The sequence below is a fragment of the Melopsittacus undulatus genome, chromosome Z (assembly GCF_012275295.1).
Source record: "Melopsittacus undulatus isolate bMelUnd1 chromosome Z, bMelUnd1.mat.Z, whole genome shotgun sequence".
Classification (NCBI taxonomy): domain Eukaryota; kingdom Metazoa; phylum Chordata; class Aves; order Psittaciformes; family Psittaculidae; genus Melopsittacus; species Melopsittacus undulatus.
In genome coordinates this window covers 22135099-22157303 of record NC_047557.1, presented here as the reverse complement: position 1 = coordinate 22157303, position 22205 = coordinate 22135099, and the positions used below count along the sequence as shown (strand labels likewise).

At 38.2% G+C, this 22205-nt stretch overlaps 1 protein-coding gene across 1 annotated transcript in view; it reads right to left on the bottom strand.

Moving 5' to 3' along the window:
• Positions 1-22205, bottom strand: part of RNF180 (ring finger protein 180) — a 69360-nt gene that overhangs the window by 17618 nt on the left and 29537 nt on the right. The window contains exons 4-5 of the mRNA XM_031051629.2: positions 7582-7807; positions 2703-2828 (exon numbers count right to left, since the gene is read on the bottom strand). Coding sequence (XP_030907489.1) covers positions 2703-2828; positions 7582-7807 — 352 coding nt within the window. The remainder of the gene's footprint in view (positions 1-2702; positions 2829-7581; positions 7808-22205) is intronic.

Below are 22205 nucleotides of genomic sequence, written 5' to 3'. Positions count from 1 at the left end.
CCTCTCAGGCCCAGTGTACTGTCTTGGTCCGCTTTTTAATTTTGCACTTGACTACAACAAAGTCACTATCAAATTAAGTATCATATTTTCAATTTAAATGATCTTTATCACTTCTTTTAGTTCACATTTCCTGTATCAAATTATTAAACTATAACGATATGATAACAGACTCTAATAAAGCACATCTGTTATTTATTCTATTCAAATGATACTATTTATTTTTAAATGTGTTTAAGGAAACTATTATTTGAGATGTTAATTCTACTGTATAATTACAAATACTCAAAACAGCAACTAATGTAGTGACTTTATCTCACATAGTTTGTTTTGTTTTTTTTTTTAGTTACTGGACACTTACATTCCTCATGCAAATTCTCACATCAAAGATGACTCTCATATTGATTAAAAAATCTGTTTGGCTCAGAGAATCAGTCCATGAAAAATAGAAGGAAAAAGAAAAGATATCTAATTTTACCTAGCAGTCCTGCTATGTTCAGAAAGTCTAAATCAGACTTTTTAAATTTTACAGCTGGCAAATGCACTCAATCTAGGCTTCTCAGCATTCAGCTTTCTCTCCTTGCATCCCAGTCTAATTCTGAGGTCTGATTTTATCAGGTCTAGTATCTCTAATGAGTGGTTTACTTCAAAGTTCACCATTTTTATGTCCAGATTAGGAAAATACTATTACAGAGGAAGTTTTGTCGTATGGAAAACCAAAGCCATATGAAGTTTGAAAAGAGCTGCCAGATTCTCAGTGGCCACTGAAATCTGCTGGATATGAACTAGACAAAAGAGCATATGCATTTCTAACAGGGCCACTTTCACTCTGGTCACTCTTCTCATGCACCCCACTATGTTATTCTTCCCATTCTGCAACTCTAACATCTTATTTGGTTATTACTTTTGTAATTAAACAAAAATTAATCTAAGTAGCATCTTTTCCCCTACTGGTCTCACTGATATTAGGGAGTTGTATTTGTAAAGGGCATCTATTACATTGTCAGAAGTCTTTGCTGCCTGTATGCTCAGTCTCCTATGTCTGTGTATCCCTGGGAGTCTCCTGAGACAGGGAACATCAGCAAAGTTAAGAAAACCAAATATGGAATTTTAGATGCTGCCAAACAGTGTAGCTGTAAGCCAAAAGAAGCAGTCCAGGAGAAAGTATTATACACTTGTGTTTTGAACTGACATAAACACTGCAGTAGTTTTTATTCAAATAACAAGTAAAAAGAGAGGGATATGGCAGTGACCCTTGTACTTAAGAAGGCAAATCAATGTTTCGAGAGGGATATGGCAGTGACCCTTGTACTTAAGAAGGTAAAGACAATGTTCCAGACAGCTATGTGGTTCAGGTTTCCTATTAACTAGATGCAGTCATATTCTCATTTGGTGTGGCACTTACAGGCTATCCTTCGGAGACACATAAACCCAGCATTCAGAATTACTGTGGTGGAATGACATGCCCAGTTTTCATGCAGCACAGTACTAACCCTCTATGATCTCTCTTTTATTTTTAATTATTTATACTTTGCACAAGGCTCAGTATGGTAGCTTTTTATATTTATGAACAACATAATTAATATGACACTATGGAACATACATGAACTATGTCACATATATAACGTATTACATCAGCATCAACATTTGCATTACATTAACTGCCTTAGAGAAAAGAAATACTCATGCTCTTCCTGCCAACAGCTTCTCCTCTGAGCAATACCAAAGATGATCTGTTCTCAAACTTCTCAAGTCTGCTATTTTTTGATAGTTAGGAGCATTTCTTGTCATTTTCAGTATTTAATCATCCCCCTTGTGTGACACAATTTTGTAAGTGGAGGACCAGAATTTATGAAATTTTACCTCTAGAAAGGCCGGGGTAGACTCACAAAAGTAATATAAAAAGGATGTCCTGTTTTATTCTTTCCACTTACTTTTAGAAGCTATTTGTATTGTTCTAACAAACAGGAAAAATGTATTTGCTAGGAAGACTCAGCACAACAGAAAGTAACTTTGTAAGTAAACATAGATGAGGCTTGGTGAAGAAAGGCCATTAGACTGAAAACAGGGAAAACGGAGTAAAGAGTGAATCCCACATTTCAGTCATCTAACTTAAATCTTTTTCAGTTAACAACCAGTTAATAACCATGAAAATGTTTAAGTGTTAGAGTATCGACAAGAGGACTAAGATTTCTTCATATAATAAGCAGAAAACAAAGCTAAAACGCCCACAGCCTTTACTCCTTTTCATATATGAAACAAACAACACATAATAATACATCTGATGTTATTCCAGCTTTTTTATATGACTTCTTTCATAGAAAAGTGATTCTATTTTTTTTTTGACATCTCTACTGACCCCACTCAGAACTTTTTCTTTCCAGAGTAATTGAGTAATTTTCTTTATTCCACTATGCAGACACAATTTTTCCCAAACAGAAAACTACAATTATTCTGATACTGTACACAAAATTGAAGATTTAATAAATAAAATGGTACATACACACACCAATTGCCTTTTCAGAATTTTACAGTTTATCCTCAGATTCAGAGCACTGTGTATAAGTTACCCAGGAGAATTTAGTTCAGTTCTAACTTAATAGTCATCCATCTTTGATTTCCTGTGGCAAATATCAGCTAGAAACTTATTTTCAAATATTATACTCAGGACTGAGTGAAGTTTAGGGAATAATTAAAGAACTTACCTTCAAAAATTCTGAAGGCTTTCTTGCAGCTTGGTAGAGGCCATTTTGCAGAATTTGATTTTTGAAAATTTTCTTTTAACTTCAAATATTCCGTAGGAAAAAAAGATTTGGTGGAGTTGTTCAGTTCTATGGTAATTAATGGGAAAGAATGTACAAATCAATGCTGTAAATATAGCAATAATTTGCATACACTTATAATACAAAACAAAAAAAAAGCTTTATCTACTGTGTAATCCTTTCTCTAATTATAACATCTCTTAAGCTGTTTTAATATCACATGAACCCAAATATTTCCAGATATAGCAAGAACAAGTCTTAAACATGGCTGTTTTGATTATGTTCCTTTTGTTTCCATTTAGGAACAATGATGGCAATCTAGCAAAAAGAAAGCATATAAAAATCAGGCCATTTCATGTAAAAACTGATGACTTCTATGAATCAAAATGACACCTATTGTACTGACTGACACATTCTTAGTTCATAATGCTTTTCTGTTTAACAGTATTGCTCAGTAACAGTCTGTAATGAAAAGAGATGGGAAGAGTCTGAAAACCTTTGTGGAGATTTTTAAAATGTTGTGGATTAACAGGAATTCATTTGTAGAATGACTAATGGCACATTGCAAGAGTTGACATACCTTATTAGTCTCAAGAGATCATCAGCTTCTCATGATACAATCTTGTGAAATACCTACATGCACTGCAACTCAAAACTGTCAAAACTAACTTATCCATAGTAATTTAACAATGTAAAACTATTTTAAAATAACCATACTTTCCTAAGACAGAAAGAAGTGATTTACCCTGTAACAGAGTTGCTAAGCTAGAAGTTAACAGGGAAAGCTTCAAAACCCCCACATTTTGACTCTTCAAACCATCATGGCTCCAGATAAATACCAGCAGCTGCCACCATAATTCCTTCTGTACCTTAATAGAAAAAAAGACCCTTCACAGACCTTCAAAAAGTCTTATGTACTATTTGTTTACCTGTTTCACTGAAACTGTACATAATTTTTCAATAATCTGTATTTTATGAAATCTTTTTTTCTGAGAAATTTGAGGAACCTAAGGTTTTTGTGAAGTTCCAGAAAGAAGGAAAAATTCCAAATGCCCTTGGATTGCAGTAGCTTTTTCTGTATAAGAGGAATGCATTGGCAGATTTGAAGCCAAACCCCCCCCCAGTCTTATCCTAAAATATATCCTGTATTTTCACCATGCCAAAACACAGGTGAAGTGAATCAACACAACACATGCATACTACAGAAATCTCTAAATCCTTCTATCTCATTATGCAAGAACAATGCTACTGCACCCATAAACTTCTGTTACCAATGGGAAAAGAGGCCATTTTCTCTCCCAAATGTAAAAGGAACAAAATGTGCATTTTAATTTTTATGCAAGAGCTTTATATGCTACTGAATATATTTGGATTAAATACTATTCAGATTCAGGGAAATAGCCTCTGATGAGACTCTGCTTGTCTCTCATCATATCAATACAGAATATTTTAGTTTTCTTCTACTGGTCATAAAAATCAACACAGTTCTTTCAACTTTATTGTCCAGATTCAAATACTGAAATCTCTGGTCAAGTATCCAATTCCTGTTTTTCACAAAAGGAAGTGGTGACAACCCTTACTGGCTTTTAGGTTTCTTGGTGTCCTGGATTCAGCTGTAGAGGTTATTTTTTTCTCCTTAGTAGCTGGTACAGTGCTGTGTTTTTGACTTTAGTCTGAGAACAGTGCTGATAAAACACCGATGTTTTTAGCTGTTGCTAAATAATGCTTACTCTGATCAAGGACTTTTTCAGAGTTACTTTAATTGGGTTGTAGCTATCAGATCAAAAGCTGTCTTAGGCGTATCCTGGGCACCAGTCAACTGACCAGAAATGATTTTATCCTGATGTGAGAAGGACTTTAAATAAAGCCTTTAAAAAAGATGGAAATGCACAGCAGACACCATCAGAGCTTAACCTTAAACCTAACCCTAACCCTATCTGGACTGGAACTCACTCTAAAGGGAATCAGTAAAAAAAGCTCACTTGATCAAGGCAACAGGCTGGAGAAAGTATCCTCATGGGTCACATCCAGCTTTGTAGCTCTGGTTTAAGCACTCTTTTTCTTCATAATTGGATAATTGAACTCCTAGCCCTCCTCTTTTTTTTTTTTTTTTTACATGTTACATGCAACCTTCTGTTACAGCTATATTCAGTTTGCAAAACTGTGCAAGCTAAGAAGGGAATTTCTGAATATACCCTTAAATGTTTTCTTTTTTTGACATGCTTGTAAGGTAAAATACAGTTATACAAAAGCAAAGGTGTAGAAAACATCCAGAATAAATTAGAGAGTGAAGTAAGTCTTCTCAGCTGTGGCATTACAGCAATACGCAAAAATGCTAGCAACTTTGTTTTGCTGGCTGCACAAACCTATAGCAGCAGTGACTTTAGCATAACTATTATATGGCTTACTAAACCTTCTGAGTAAAAAAAAAATGTATTTACTACCCTTTACACTTATCTGGCACCAGCCATCTTCCTTAAAGTGTTGATTTTACTGACTTCTCTAAGGATATGATATCATCATCAGTATTTCTTGGTTGATTTAAAAGCTACTTAGTATGATATGCACTTGAAAACTACAAAGTATTTTTCTTAATATATGTATAACAAATTGAAGTAAATTCAGTAAATTTCAAAATATATTGCCATGTCAAGCATATATTTCTATGTATTGAATAGCAATATACAAATAGCTGCTGTAAGGCCATATGAATTTCTCTCATCTGAAATTGTTAATACTAAACACATCTCATACATTGCTATGGCTCTCTGTTTAGACTAAGCTCCCTATTTATATATTTATGACATTGTATTTACACTTTAGCCACACAAATACTTTTCCTCAAAACCAGTACATACCTTTTTAATATTTTCACAGAATGGGTTACATTGGAAGGGATGTCTTGAGATCAACCAGTCACAGAATCACCGTATCATAGAATAGGGTTGGAAAGGACCTTAAGATCACCTAGTTCTAACTCCTCTGCCTTGGGCAGGGGATACCTCACAGTAAACCATGTCACCCAAGGCTCTGTCCAACCCACCCTGCTCAAAAATGGTCAGCTACAGCAGGCAGCCTAGAGTGTCTAGCTGGGTTTTGAGTATTCACCGTTGGAGACCCCACAACCTTTCAGAACAACTTGTCTGACAATCTTCACAGGGAAAAAGTGTTTTCCTGTGTTCACATGGAATTTCACATGGTGTTTCAGTTTGTGAGCACTACTACTTGTACTGTCAGTGGGCACCAGTGAGGAGAGTCCAGCTCCCTCTTCAATCCCTCCCATCACGTATTTTACACATTGCATATTAAGTACTCAAAAATTCCAAATAATCCTGGTAATATTTCACTTAAATGGCAGTACTTTGAATGTGTTGAAAAGTTTTGCAAATACATTTTAGCAAGCATCTGTATTTCCTCTTTGTGCTCTCCCAAAAGTATTTTGCTACATCAAACCTGTTAAGTAGCTTTTTTTCTTTCTTTTTTCAATTTAAATAGCCCTCAAGAAACAACTAAAAGTAATTATCTACCAGTGAAACACACTTCATCTGTATATCAAATCCAAAGGAGCATCAAACATTAAGCAAATTAAATGAGAACAGCTTGAAACCTCTACACAACAGCCAGGCAGGGTGCTGAGAATGCTTTCCATCCATTTTCCCTGCTGCAGTACTGATATAGTCAGTCCCTATTTCTGGCCACCAGCAGCTCTACACTGAACCATCCTGGTTCACTGGTTAGTTTGAAAATTTTCTCCTAAAGGAATTCGTATTTGACTCAGTTTGTTCTTTGAACTGGTCTGCCATGAAATTATACAAAGTTGAGCTTGTGCAGAGCAAGAATCTGCACAAACAGAAATACAAGTTTGGCAGGTCTGCTGATGAATGTGATATCATACTTCAATACTCTGCATCCTCAACCTGTCATCATCACAGCACTCTCCCAGCTTAAAAGGATTGCTGCAAGATCTCTGCAGCATGCAAAAATAAACAAATACTCCTGAGTGGCTGAGTCATTTCCATTACTTTGTGACCTGTCTATGCACATTCTAAGAACTCTAAAAGGCCTAGCTCCAGTTATCATATTGCAATTTTGTCCATGGTGCTTGAATTTACCTTTTTAAGCTCCAGGTATAAAAGGCTGACTTGTGCTGTTCCAGGTATCCCATCTACATCTGCTTACCCTCTTCTATTCTTGTACCTTTTCTGACATCAAACATCCCTTATTCACCATGTTTTCCTACTGCTAAAAGTTAGGAACTCTAGAGATGAGGGAGTAAGAGGCCAGGAAGGGAGAATTTTAAAAGAAGTTTCGTGAGGAGCATATAGTTCTGCCAGTCTTTCTTTTCACTCATTGCTAAATTAAAGCCATGAAACCAAGAAAAGCGATTTTTTTGGTGTGTAGTTATGTTAGTAACTTTAAAAATGCTTTTCTTGGTAGGATATTTTAAGAAAATGTTTATTATGTTTGGAGTCTGTGAGCATTTAGCAAGAGGAAGCCGACGAAATGCAAAATACCAGAATCACACTTCAAAAATCAAAAAGTTTTAAAATATGCATTCAGAATAGTTTCTCGCTACTGAAGAAAGCCTGCATGGAATAGTCCTAGGAAGAGTTAAATGCAAAGAAGACCTTACAGTGGATTAACATAATTAAATTTTGTTATGCATGCATTTTGGATGTGGCCCATTGCATACTGTTTTTAATTTATTTTTTCTTTTATTAGGGCCTTACTATACTTTAAACTACATATTTATTCAGGCCATAAATACAACAGGGAAAGCCACAAATACTTTTCTCTATTTTAAAAACTTGCATTTTGATACCTGCTTGGAAAAAGACTCTGGCAATTGTAGTGCGACACAGTGGACATGGAGTACTGGCTGGATTGTCTTTGGCAAGCATCCTTAAGCAAGGCTCACAAAAGATGTGGTGGCATGGATAGCACATGTAAGGATTGAAATAAACATCCAGGCACACTGCACAGAGATAGCTTTCTTTATCTCCTCTGAGGTCATGCTCATCATCTGTATGCAGGTTATCATTTGCAGTCTGCAAGAAGAAAAAGAAAACATCTTTTCACAGCTCAGCTCGTAACCATTTTGGATAAACCAATCACTAGGAAGGTGACTTTCAATAACATTTAAGAAGCTGGTACACACTGGTGATATTCTTAATTTTTAATACAAGTTACTTTCAACGAGATGATAAAACATAATGATAAGAGGAATGTCAGAACATGCATTCTGTGGGAAACGAGAACAAAAATCATATGAGACAGTAAAAGAACAAAATAACAAAAGCAAAAAGGCTGAGTAAAACTCTACTATGATCAGGTTCCTTCTTTTAATATGGATTTAAAAAATTATTTGTAACTTTATTACAAAAATATCTGGTTACATTGCCAGGAAAGGCAAAACAAAATAAAAATTCTCTAAAAATAACCCCAGGATTATTCCGCCTTTGAAAAATAGTTTACAAAGGGCATTTTCAGCAAGAATAATGGCTCACAGTTTGAAATAAGCTACAACTGTATTACTATAATGCAGAATCTAAACCTCAGAGAAGAAAGTAGGGTCTAGAAACCTCTAACATCTTTGGTAACTACTGTTTTTTGCCAGCACGTGTGTTCCAAATTTTCTTGCATTGATATATCTGTAGGGGAACATAGCTGGACTTCCCAAACAGTGTACTTGCCATGTAAGTGTAACACCTTGTGTATATTGCCAGGTTTCTGCTTTTGTCTTGCAAGATGACTAAACCTTCCCATGTAATCTGATACTAATTTCATCTGAGGTTTTTGGCTTAAAGAAAAAAGCTATCTTTTTCATCTGTATGGGAGTCCTACAAGAAACAGAGATTTTGCTCTAGCTCCTCTATGCGTTCTCCCTGTTTCACATCTAACAGAACCCAACACAGCCCAGTATCTAAGACACCCACCAGGAAAGAACAAAGAGAGAGGAAAGTATCAGATACTGCTCAGAACTCTTCCCTCATGTCCCTTGTTTTAAATTCCCAGTCATTGTCTCATTATCTTAGTTTAAGCGTCTTAATTCTAAGCTGCCTTGTAGTATCTGTGACTTCTTGCAAGCTCCAGTATCCATTCTTAACAACCTCATGTCCCTTGCTCAACCACAGCTCTGTAGATACTCTGCTAGTCCTGCAACACTAGTTCCACAAGTCTTTCCAGACACCTATAACTGACATTAAGGACACCTGTTGATGCACTGCTACTCAATAAATACTACTCTGTGGTAGAGCAGCTGCTTGATTTGCATCTAATTTGCATGCCCACTGGCTGTGTATTTCACAGGCCACTTCTGACACTCATAGACCATTACAGACAACCACTGCCTGCTATTGGTATACCTAATATTAATGACTGTTACTTTGTGCCTACTGTAGAGATGGGAGTCTCTAGATGGCATATATGGCTAATATGCTTGGTTTTCTGCTGTGTCTCAGTAGTCCACTTCTACCTGGGATACTGGACACTGCGAATAATGAATAATTCTAACAGTATGGGTACTGGGAACTAATTAAAAAATACACAGAAGTATTTACCCAGAATCTATCAGTTCTGGATAAGCACTTATCTTGTCAGTCCAGCTCAGCTTTTACATTGTACTTTCCAGAATACTAGGTGCCAAGAGGGCTTATAAATTCTGTCCTGCTGTGACACAAACCCATGGAGACAGTTTGGTTTTAGCAGTGTGTCCAGACTTAAGCTCTTGTGCAACCCTAAGCATTAATAACTGTGGTTCTTGTAGTGCTTACCTCAACACTTATCACTCCAACTTGATTTTCTCCATGCCAGACTTGAGAGGGGACCAGAAAAATTCAGTGTATATTGAAACTTACTGCAGAGGCAGCCAGGCTGTACTGATAAGCGGACAGCAGAAGTCCGGCTGGGACTAACATCTACAGAAGTTAGCACAAAATGAAAAGATGGAAGCAAGGGGAGAAAGGGAAGAAGAAAGTTTTTGCTGACTGGTTTTGATAAGAACTGATTTGAAATATGAAATGTGTACAGAGGAGCTGCCTACCTCAGTGCCTGAAAGTTAAACATCTTTAGCATGTTAGGTAAATGAGCAGTTAGGTAAATGAGGGTGTTAGTGGCAACATGGCTGACAACTCAAGGACAATGGTTGGTTCTGCGATAGGTTTGTAATCATAATAAAATGCACAAACAGGAGAATCTCAGAACCAACTGCAAATAGAAGGAAGATCAAAATTATTCTGATGTGCAAACCAGACTATAGTTAAGAATAATCTCCTTAGTGGATCAAAGGAAGAGTTTTCTACAGCTTTGTGCCCCTTCTCAAAAGACCTAAAGACCTATCTAGGCACATGGCATCATTTTGCATTGCAAAGCTAAAATCAGAGCAACCTCCTCAGGCAACAAGCTAATGCACAATAATTTAAACAGGCATTATTGTGCATTTGCAATTAAGCAGTGCCCATATGTTCCAGCTAGAGCCAGAGTTTTGGTGTTTGACTGCTTTACAATCTAAACTGGTTAGGAGGGAAAAAAATTCTCTCTGCCCTTGTATGCTTAATTTGAAGGTAGATAAAACTGGAGTCTCTTTGCAGAGACAACTGTTCCTATTCTCCTACATGAACAGTACCTCAAAAAGAGAAACAGTGGTGTAGGAAGCTTAAGAAGTCACATTTTCACCATTATAAATCAAGAGGAAGACTTCATTTGCTGCACAGGCACATACCTCACATTTTGAAAGTGTGCAGTATGCATGTTCTCTTTCATCATCTTGGAAGATGCCTCTTGGTAATCTGTTCTATGCTATTAATAAACTGTACATAAATAAACCTATCATGATTTGCAGCTCTAAAATAGACTTTTAAGTCTTCAATTATACTATGTAATCAGAATTATACACCCAGGTCTGAAAAAGTTTAAAGAATGAATATAGATACTCTTTTGTATAGAAATGGATTAAAAATAAATAGTTATTGGTTCCTGCTGGAAAGAATGGTCAGTGGGTTTAGCCCAAAAGAAATGCAGCTTGTAGGAGTGCCACATCTATCCGACAGATCATCCCAAAACAGCTTTTGAACCCATTAGTCAATTGTATACAAATCTGACACAAGGGTTGTGACCTCAGGTATACTTGGTTCGTGAAAATTTTATAAAAATTGACAGCTAGATTGAGTAGAGAGGTAAAAATGAGTGTCATTGCTACAGAGAAGTCTGCAGGTGCTTTGTTGTTATGAAAAGAATTTATCTAGCCTAATTTCTGCAGACTAAATTGGTGAATTTTTATGGGGTTTCAAAAGAAAATACACAGAACAAATGCCAGTGCAATTTTAAAATGTAGAAAAACACCTATTAAAAATCTTGACAACCTAATCTAGCAGAAGTTCTTCCAAATCAGGCTGTAAGATCCACCAGAGTTTGTATGCTGTTGAGCACTCTGTTTTGGTGGACTGATATAATGAATGCAGAACGACATCTTTCCACATATCTAGCAAACCTAAGCTTGAAACATATATACCATGATAGGCCGCAGATGCTAATGCCCATGGCTTAAATATCCGTACAAATCAATAATTCAGTCTGAATTCTCTACACTCTAAAATTTCTCCCCATACAATATTTCAGAAAAATCCAAAGGCAAGCAATTCAAAGCAGAGCAAAGCAGCCTAACCAGCTCTCTGAAGCTGCCTACTCCTACACCCTCCATTCATACCCTCTCTGCTGCATTTGGGTTGGATAAATTTCTCAAGAATATAAAACTGAATAACATTTTCTTCATTATTATTCTAGTGAACTTTGGTTTAAAGCTATCAGTGTACATATATATATATATTCCATTTAGAAGTAGCTTCAGGCAGTCGAGTGGCTCTTGTGTGATCAGGCGTTTTGCAGATCTAAGTCTTCTTGCAAGGCTTCTAAGTCAATTATTGATAGGATACCTATGCTTTTTGTATATGGGGCTCTAACAAGACAATAATAAAAATAATAAATAATAAATAAAATAATAAAAATAAATAATAAAATTAAAATCAGAATATTCTCAGTACATATTTGCACTCTAACCTCTATGTAGCCTTTTACATTTTCCAGAGAAAATAACCTATTTTCCTGCTTCTCATGGAAGATCAGTTCCTTAACACTTCAATTCCCTTTCTGTCTCTATTTGAGTTATCAAAGGTTGTTCTGAGGTCATGTTTATTCATGAGGGTTACTGCTTTTCAGACATGAAAGGACTTTTTTGACTTTCCAAGCTTTGTTTTTTTCCACACCCTAGAAGTTTGCCCAATCAAATATGCTTCATTTTATTTGTTTAATCAAATATATGTAGACATACTAACTTTTTTCTATCAGTCTCAAATTGTTTTTATCTTTAGGTAATGATGGCTACAATAGTATTACTACAATCTTTTCTTAATCCTGAATGATCTCAGCAAAAAATACAGGCAAGATAAATTTCTTACCTAGTTAAATTTTACTGAATTATTATAGTTGAGAAACTATAATAGTTGAGAAAGTATTAGGGTTTTTTAATGTTTACTGTATCCAAACATCACACATACTACAAAGAGTCAGGTCAACAACTCTATGAGTTTTTCATACTCCTGCCTAAGATAATTATCTAGTCTATTATTTCAGTATATGAGCACTTCACAAGTCTGTGACTTTGTACTATTGCCAACCTACTCAGCTATAAACTTGTGAAGTTCTGCACAGTGTTGTTTGGACTTGACTAAGTGACTGCATTTGCGCAAATTACTGCTGAGTCATGAGAAGGTCTAACTCACAAATCAACATGCATGTGAAAATACTGAATAGCATACAGAAAAGTTAGTAGAGATTAAAACAGTAAACAATTTGCCTGAAGATGAGATGCTCAAAGAGAGCAAATTATGCTTGTTAGTTATGAGCCCTAATGTGTCACCTGGCAGTAGTACTGCTTTCTTTTGTTCAGGTGCTGATACCTGACACAGTTCAGAGGAAGGATCAAAGGCTCTGACAAGGATGTGCATGGTCAACAAATCATTAAGAATTGCTCTGAGTTCACTGCTCTCAGGAGTTAAAAGATGTTGTGTTGAGCACCCTGAAATACAAGTAAGTATTTTCATATGCTGATCTGGAAACATTAGCTTGAAAATATTGTTGAAGAGTAAAGGAAGGGATAAGAGACTTTTTTCCAAATGGAAACACTTGGGTAACTGGGAAGTAGGAGCTGAGCAACTGATATACTTGGACACAGACAGGCCTTGCTTCAGTGCTTATAAAGACTGTCTGGAGCAGCAGTACTGGAAACTATTCCTTATGACCAGTAAGAAAGAAGTCAAGGGTCCAGAGGCAAGGATTTCTGCATTTCATTCAATCCATGTAATTTTGCCTCTTTGGTGAGGACATTTACGTCATCAGCAGAGGCCTCACTAATGGATTACAAAGAGATATGAAAAAAATGCCAGCTCTACAGAGTCTTGTAAGGCCAAAAAATTCTTCCAAGTGCTGAATGCCAGGACACCTTCATAACCACAGAGTAAGCATGGATATAAAAACACACTGGAATGATATACTTTGTGCTTGCCCCAAAGGAATTTAATCTCTTGCTGCCTACACAGAACTCTTTTAAAGACTCTCCTGAAGTTCTGTACAGGTTGTTACTGAGATCTCTTCTAGAATCACATACCCAAGTTTGAACATCTATAATTTATAATTGGCACTGAAAAACAGAGAAGGCACAAGAAAAACATATAAAAGCTTAAAATACATCATGCGACAGAAGGCAAAGGAATTTAATCAACTTGATTTTTTAAAATCGATCAGAAAAAGGAATAACAAGATGCCACATCTTACACATGCAATTACACTTCAAACTGAAAATAAGCCTCAAATTCAAGTGAGAACAATAGCAGTTTAAGTAGATTATCAAGGTGATAAACACTCCACCATTTACAGACTATGTATGTGGACTATTTTTTTCAAAATGGCTAATCTCATGGCATGTACATTAATGGAGTAGGGATAAGACCCTGAGTACAAAGCCTATGGGAGGTTATTTATCAGTATAACTATTACAGATCTGCTGCAGTTAGAAGTTAACAGAGAGACAGTACTAGCACTGACATGGCTGGATTAATTCACCACTTCACGGATAATAATGCCCATCCTTTTACATGGGCACTTCACTGAAGTCTAAGTAAGTTCAGTCTGCATTTTATTTCTCTGGAGAAGCAGTTACGTTCAAAAATATCAAAGAAAGCTGACGACATCTGACTTTGATAGAACTAAAATTATTACAAAGAAACATGGTGTATTTATTTAGTCTAACTGTTGAAGGAACCATGGCCTTCTTACACACTTAATTATTAAATAAATTAATGAACAATATTTGGAGCATTTCTTTGTACTTCTGGTTAGAGGTTCTTTAAGATTGACAGAACTGTAATACCCTCAGTAACCTGTTAATGACAAAAACTAGTTAATACTAGTTAAATGCAATATTAATATTATTTCTCTTAAGTAAAAGGTCAAACCAATTTATAAAATGGCTTGATATGTGAAAAATCACGGCAGTCAGGTGAAGCTCCTGACTGGAAAAAGGGAAATATAACCCCCATTTTCAAGAAGGGGAAAATGGATGACCCAGGGAATTACAGACCAGTCAGTCTCACCTCTGTGCTTGCCAAAACCTTGGAGCACATTCTCCTGGAAAGCATGCTAAGGCACATGAAAAACAGCAAGGTGCTTGGTGACAGCCAGCATGGCTTCACTAAGGGGAAATCCTGCCTGACCAATTTGGTGGCCTTCTATGACAGGGCTACAAAAATGACAGACAGGGGTGAAGCAGCTGACGTCATCTACCTGGACTTGTGCAAAGCATTTGACGCTGTCCCACAGAGAATCACAGAATCCCAAGGGTTGGAAGGGACCTCAAAAGGTCATCAAGTCCAACCCCCTTGCAAGGGCAGGGTAACCTAGGGTACATCACACAGGAACTTGTCCAGGCGGACCTTGAATATCTCCAACGTAGGAGACTCCACAACCTCCCTGGGCAACCTGTTCCAGTGCTCTGTCACTCTTACAGTAAAGAAGCTCTTCCTGATGTTAACGTGGAACCTCCTATGCTCCAGTTTACACCCATTGCCCCTTGTCCTACCACTGGATATCAGTGAAAAAAGCCTAGACCCATCATCCTGACACCCACCCTTTACATATTTGTAAACACTGATGAGGTCACCCCTCAGTCTCCTCCAAGCTAAAGAGACCCAGTTCCCTCAGCCTCTCCTCATAAGGGAGGTGTTCCACTCATTTAATCATCTTTGTGGTTCTGCGCTGGACTCTTTCAAGCAATTCCCTGTCCTTTTTGAACTGAGGGGCCCAGAACTGGATGCAATATTCCAGATGTGGCCTCACCAAGGCAGAGTAGAGGGGGAGGAGAACCTCTCTTGCCCTACTAACCACACCCTTTCTAATGCATCCTAGGATGCCATTTGCCTTCTTGGCCACAAGGGCACATTGCTGGCTCATGGTCATCCTCCTATCCACCAGGACCCCCAGGTCCCTTTCCCCTTCACTACTTTCCAGCAGGTCAACCCCCAACCTGTACTGGTACATGGGGTTGTTCTTCCCCAGATGCAAGACTCTGCACTTGCTCTTGTTGAATTTCATCAAGTTTCTCCCTACCCAACTCTCCAGCCTGTCCAGGTCTCGCTGAATGGCAACACAGCCTTCTGGTGTGTCAGCCACTCCTCCCAGTTTAGTGTCATCAGTGAACTTGCTGAGGGTACACTCAGTTCCCTCATCCAGGTCGTTGATGAAAATATTAAACAGCACTGGTCCCAGCACTGACTCAACTAGTCACAGACCTCCAGCTAGATTCTGTGCCATTGACCACAACTCTCTGCCTTCTTCCTTTCAACCAGTTCTTCATACACCTCACTACCTGATCGTCAAGCCCACACTTCCTTAGCTTATCTATGAAAATGCTGTGGGAGACAGTATCAAATGTCTTACTGAAATCAAGAAAAACCACATCTACCGCTCTACCATCATCCCTCCACCTAGTCACTTCCTCATAGAAGGCTATAAGGTTGGTCAAACATGACTTCCCCTTCATAAAACCATGCTGGCTGTTCTTAATAACCCCCTCATCCTTGATATGCCTAGAGATGGAGTCAAGAATAAGTTGTTCCATCACCTTTCCAGGGACGGAGGTAAGGCTGACAGGTCTATAAATACCCGGGTCCTCCTTCTTGCCCTTCTTAGAGACTGGTGTGACATTTGCCATCTTCCAATCCTCAGGCACCTCTCCCGTTTCCCACGATTTACCAAAGATGATGGAGAGTGGCCTAGCAATGACCTCCGCCAGCTCCCTCAGCACCCGTGGGTGCATTCCATCTGGACCCATTGATTTATAGATGTCCAGATTGCATAGCTGATCCCTAACCCAATTCTCATCTACCAAAGCAAACTCCTCCTTTGTCCTGACTCCTTCTGGGGCTACAGGAATCTGGGGCCCCTGGGTAGAGTCTGCAGGAGTGAAGACAGAGACAAAGAAAGCATTCAGCACTTCTGCCTTCTTTCTACCCTCTGTCTTCAGGGCACCCACCTCGTTCAACAGTGGGCCTATATTGCCTCTTGTGTTAGTTTTATTTGCTATGTATTTGAAGAAGCCCTTCCTATTGTCCTTAATCCGACTAGCAAGATTAATTTCCAAGGAGGCCTTAGCTGTCCTAATTGCCTCCCTACATCCTCTAACAACTGTCCTATATTCCTCCCAAGTGGCCAGCCCCTCTTTCCATAATCCATAGATTCTCCTTTTCCACTTGAGTTTTCCCAGCAGCTCCTTGTTTAACCATGCTGGTCTCCTAGATCCCTTACTTGATTTCCTACTCATTGGGATGCTCTGATCCTCAGCTTGGAAGAAGTGGTCCTTGAATGCTGACCAACTACCATGAACCCCTTTACCGCCTAGTACCCTTTCCCATGGGACTTCCCTTAGCAGTTGATTGAACAGGCCAAAGTTGGCCCTTCAGAAATCCAGAACTGTGGCCTTGCTAGGTATTCTATTCCTCCCACACAGGATCCTAAACTCCACCATCTCATGGTCACTGCAGCCAAGGCTGCCATTGACCATCACCACTTCAACCAAACTCTCCTTCTTGGTGAGTACTAAATCTAGCAGTGCTCCTCTCCTAGTTGGTTTGTCCACCATTTGCATTAAGAAGTTATCGTCAATGCACTGGAGGAACCTCCTAGACTGTGAATGATTGGCTGTGTGAGTCCTCCAGCAAATATTAGGGTAGTTAAAATCCTCCATGAGGACTAAGGCATGTAGTCGCGAGGCTACTTCCAGTTGCCTGTAGAAAGCCTCATCAACTCCTTCGTCCTGATCAGGAGGTCTATAATAGACTCCCACAGCTGTATCACCTGTACCAGCCTGTCCCTTAATTCGTACCCACAGACATTCCACTTTCTCCTCATCTGCCCCTGGACAGAACTCAATACATTCTAGTCGCTCTCTCACATAAAGAGCAACTCCACCACCTCGCTTTGCTGACCTATCTTTCCTAAAAAGGACATAGCCATCCATGAGCCCATTCCAGTCATGTGAGCTGTCCCACCATGTCTCTGTAATTGCCACTAGGTCACACGACATCCTTGTCTCTAAATTGGAGAGACATCAATTTGATAGGTGGACCACTCAGTGGATAAAGAACTGGATGGACGGTTGCACTCAAAGAGTTGTGGTCAACGATTCAATGTCTGGCTGGAGACCAGTAACGAGTGGTGTCCCTCAGGCATACGTGTTGGGACCGGTCTTGTTCAACATCTTTGTTGCTGACATGGACAGTGGGATTGAGTGCACCCTCAGCAAGTTTGCTAATGACACCAAGCTGTGTGGTTCGGTTGATACGCTAGAGGGAAGGAATGCCATCCAGAGGGACCTTGACACGCTTGTGAGGTGGGCTGATGCCAACCTCATGAAGTTTAACCATGACAAGTGCAAGGTCCTACACCGGGGTCAGAGCAATCCCAGGCACAGCTACAGGTTGGGCAATAAGGAAATTCAGAGCAGCCCTGTGGAGAAGGACTTGGGGGTGTTGGTAGATGAGAAAATGAACATGAGCCAGCAGTGTGCACTTACAGCCCAGAAAGCCAACCGTATCCTGGGCTGCATCAAAAGGAGCGTGACCAGCAGGTCAAAGGAGGTGATCCTGCCCCTCTACTCTGCTCTCGTGAGACCTCACTTGGAGTATTGTGTGCAGTTCTGGTGTCCATAACATAAAAAGGACATGGTACTGTTAGACCAAGTCCAGAGGAGGGCCATGAGGATGATCAGGGGACTGGAGCACCTCCCATATGAACACAGGCTGAGAAAGTTGGCGCTGTTCAGGCTGGAGAAGTAGAAGGCTGCGTGGAGACTTCATAGCAGCCTTCCAGTACCTGGAAGGGGCCTACAGGGATGCTGGTGAGGGATTCTTCATTAGGGACTGTAGTGATAGGACAAGGGGTAACGGCTTGAAACTTCAACAGCAGAGGTTTAGACTGGATATAAGGAAGAAATTCTTTACTGTTAGGGTGGTGAGGTACTGGAATGGGTTGCCCAGGGAGGTTGTGAATGCTCCATCCCTGGCAGTGTTCAAGCCCAGGCTGGATGAAGCCTTGGGTGATATGGTTTAGTGTGAGGTATCCCTGTCCATGGCAGGGGGGTTGGAACTAGATGATCTGAAGGTGCTTTCCAACCCTAACTATTCTATGATTCTATAAGTCTATGTGGCAAGTCAACCGATTTGTCTCACTGAAGTATTTTTACTTCAGCAGACCTTTAATCTTACTTATGTCAGGAGATAAAGGCTTATTCTGTAGAAGAAATGAAAAATGAAACTCAGAAAAAAGATAAAGCAGAAGAAAATGATCTAATATCTTCTCTTTTTTTTCCTGTACACTCTTCACAGAACCAGAATAATGACTACGATGCTGTACTGCTGATTTTGATCACGTTGAAACAGGCCACGTGCAAGAGAATAACCCCTGTGCTAGATGCTGTATTATGCACATATCCCCTTTCTCTCCAAGCATCTTCTATCATATATTTCAGTTTCTTGTTATGATTGATTTGAAATTATTTAAGCATTTTTGTTATGCAGTTTGGTTAATCTCTGCAGTTACATCTTTGGAGTAACTGAGAATTAAAACTTTAAGAATATACAGCCAAACTGGCAGCTAGCTCTAGATATTATTACCCTCTTGGAAATTTCTCTTAGGAAAATCAGATTTATTGTTCAAGCAACATCTCTAAACACAGCTTTTATGGAGATCTCTTGAAGATCATGGCAACTACTTCATTGACTTATCATAAAGTATTATTCCTATTAAGATAATTTAATTATCAATATGAATTCAGAGATGGCACCTGGAATAAATGTTACTCAAAATACTTGAGCTACAATCATCTGAATGTTTTAATATTTATATCCACCCCTAAACTAGTATTTAAGAAGTGCCATCTTATAAGCCTATCTTCACTTTTATTTTGATTTTGTATTTAATAAACCACACACATTATTTATTCAGGCATTAAAGAGAATGGTGAGCAGTACACCTAATCTGGCAAATGAAACTTCACACCAAAAATGAATATGCAGACTAGAGCACCCATGCACAGCTATCAGTGTCAGCATGCCTAACAAGTAAATATTAATAATCATTCATCTTTACTGTAACCCGTATTTCAAAGAGGAGGAAAATTCTGCAGAGACCTGCAGAAACTTCTGTGAATCTCCTTGAGCCTTGATGCAATGCCTAAATAACAGAAGGTTGAGATGGTCCTTCTGGTGTGAATTCCATGCAGAGAAAACATTTTCTTTTTTAACAATTTTTTTTTCTTTAAAGAATTTATGGGGGGGGGGGGGGGAAAGGAGAGTATTGTACTTCCTTTTGATATTACAGATCTCCTTCGTATTATGGAAACTGCAACGACGTAGAATTGGGAGTAACACATGCAATAAGCATACTGTTGAGGTTTACAGACATATGTGGACTGGAGGGTTAAATTATAGTCCTGAAGAAATAAATAAGCTCCAAGCACAAAGACTGCCTTGTTAGTTAGATCAAAGCATTTGCTATCTACAGCTGGAGTTCTCTCTAGTACAAGAAGAGTACAACTGCTCTCTAGTACAACCCAGTAGCTGTTCTGGTACATGGCAAAAAATGAAAGTCCTGTCAATTCACGTACATAAAGAGCTAGAGAATCAGTAAAGTATTTATGCTGAAATATTAATGTTATACCCGTAAAAACAGCATATATTTTAACAAAGAGATCTGCACTACTGAAATAGCAGACAATTGTGTGCATTCATTTTTCCATTTACTTCTAAGCTTTGCACAAATGTATATACTATTACTATGTTAGGGAAAATACTCATAATGTTTGCAAAAGAATGTCTGTAACAGTGATGCTGTGTTTTGGCAGCTTTGCATAAATATATCAAATAATGCATCTGAATTTTTTCTTGTGATTCAGCATAAATCTGAAGCAAATTACAGCGATGCATGACACAATCTAAATTACCAGCATACAAAAAGCCTTTTAGTGCAGAACACCTACTCTTGTCATTAATATAGGTTCCTTCCCCAGCACCGTGCAGCAGAAAGTGGAGTAGGCAACATGGGAAGAGTACTGGTCAGAGAGGGAGGTCCACTACTGTTTTGAACAGCACTTACAAACTGTTTGCAGTGCCACATCTGGAACACACCTTTGTAAATAACAACATCAGTCTACAGATTACAAGTTTCCTACCGAAGCCTCGCTCCTTGTATTTGCCAGCACCAAGTTACAGTTCTATCTGCTCATACAGTCTACACCAACTGCGCAGATCTGTCTACTAACAGCTATCAAGAGTTCAATAAGATGAGTTACATAGAGTTTCTGGCTGTTAGATATGGTTATAGAAGGCATACTACTGATTTGGACAGAAAACTGAGTTTGCTGAACTGAACTCTCATCACAGTTTTGTTGTTTTGTTGTTTTTTTGTTTTGTTTTTTTGGGTTGGTTTCTTTTTCAAAAATAAATTTTTCACAAATTAGTATTACGTAAATATGATACTTTCAGTCATTAATTGTGGTGGCTACACAATCACTCAGATTTTATTAATACAGTAATAACACACATTACCAACACAGACTGGGGCAGAAGTGAGAAAGTTCTTGCCTTTTATTCATCAGATGAGAGAGAATTTAGTTAAGAACCATCACAACTATGACTCCAAAAAGGCATTTAACCCAGATGAATTAACTCTGTCTCTGTATTCACCTGGATGCATATTATGGTATGCCAACCCTGACCCTTCAGGAGGGCATCTTTGGAATGTAACATCCCTCTGTTGGACTGGGTTCCCACAGGTGTCCTTTTCATTGGGCTGGGACATTCCTACCTCTCACCACAAATCAAGATACAAATAGAACACCCTGGATTTATGAATTTGCAAGTACCCTGTTTCCACAATTGAGGCATAGTTTGTGACATATTACAGTAAAAGGATCCACCTAGTAAGATGAACTGCTTTAGAATAAGTCTAAAATTGGGAACCTAAAACTGTATTTAGACAAAACTATTTTCCCGGTTTTGAAGTTTCCATATCTGGATTGAATAACTGAGTGATCATCTTGCTCAGAACAATCAGGCCACCTATTTAAAGTGTCTTGACTGCATTTCTTAAACTCAATTTAATTATTTATTACATAATAGACTCCACCTCTAAGCAGTTTTTAAAGTACCTCATTCACTTATACTGAAGGAAAATAAAGACAAGGGTTTCAAAGACGAATATGTCTGAGAAACCTGCGGGAAAGGTAATCACATTTCATCACTGTTGCTCAATTTTTTTAAACCTACTAAAATCACTATTGAGTAACTTCATCAGAATAAAATCTTTGAATTAACTTCTTATGCAGTTCTGGGATGACTTGAAAAAAAAACCATATAGTTTTGTTAAAATGCAATCCAACAGATCACTGAAATACATAGTATGTTTTTACATCAAAAAAACAGCAAAATGATGGCAGATTTTCAATTACTACAAATTTGCAAGAAGTCCAAATATTTCTGATTTCCTATAAAACTTCTAATACCTTTCTAAAGATTTTATTTTGAAAAGAGAAGAAGTTGAAAAAAAAATTAAGATTAAGACTCTAGGAGTCATCAACAAAACCAAAAGAAGCAAGATATTTTTCTCCATTTTGATTACATAGACTCAGTAAAACCTACAGTTTGTAATCCATCTGTAGGAGATATTGTAATGAAAAATTAAAACAATAAACCACCAAAATACAAAAGTGTTTCAGGTATCTTCATTTAGTGATAGAGAAAAAAAAAAAAAGACCCTTTTTCTACTTCTTTACATGCAACCTTTGGAAAGTTAACACTGAAATCTGATCCTTTGCTATTAAAAAAAAACCATCCATGTGGA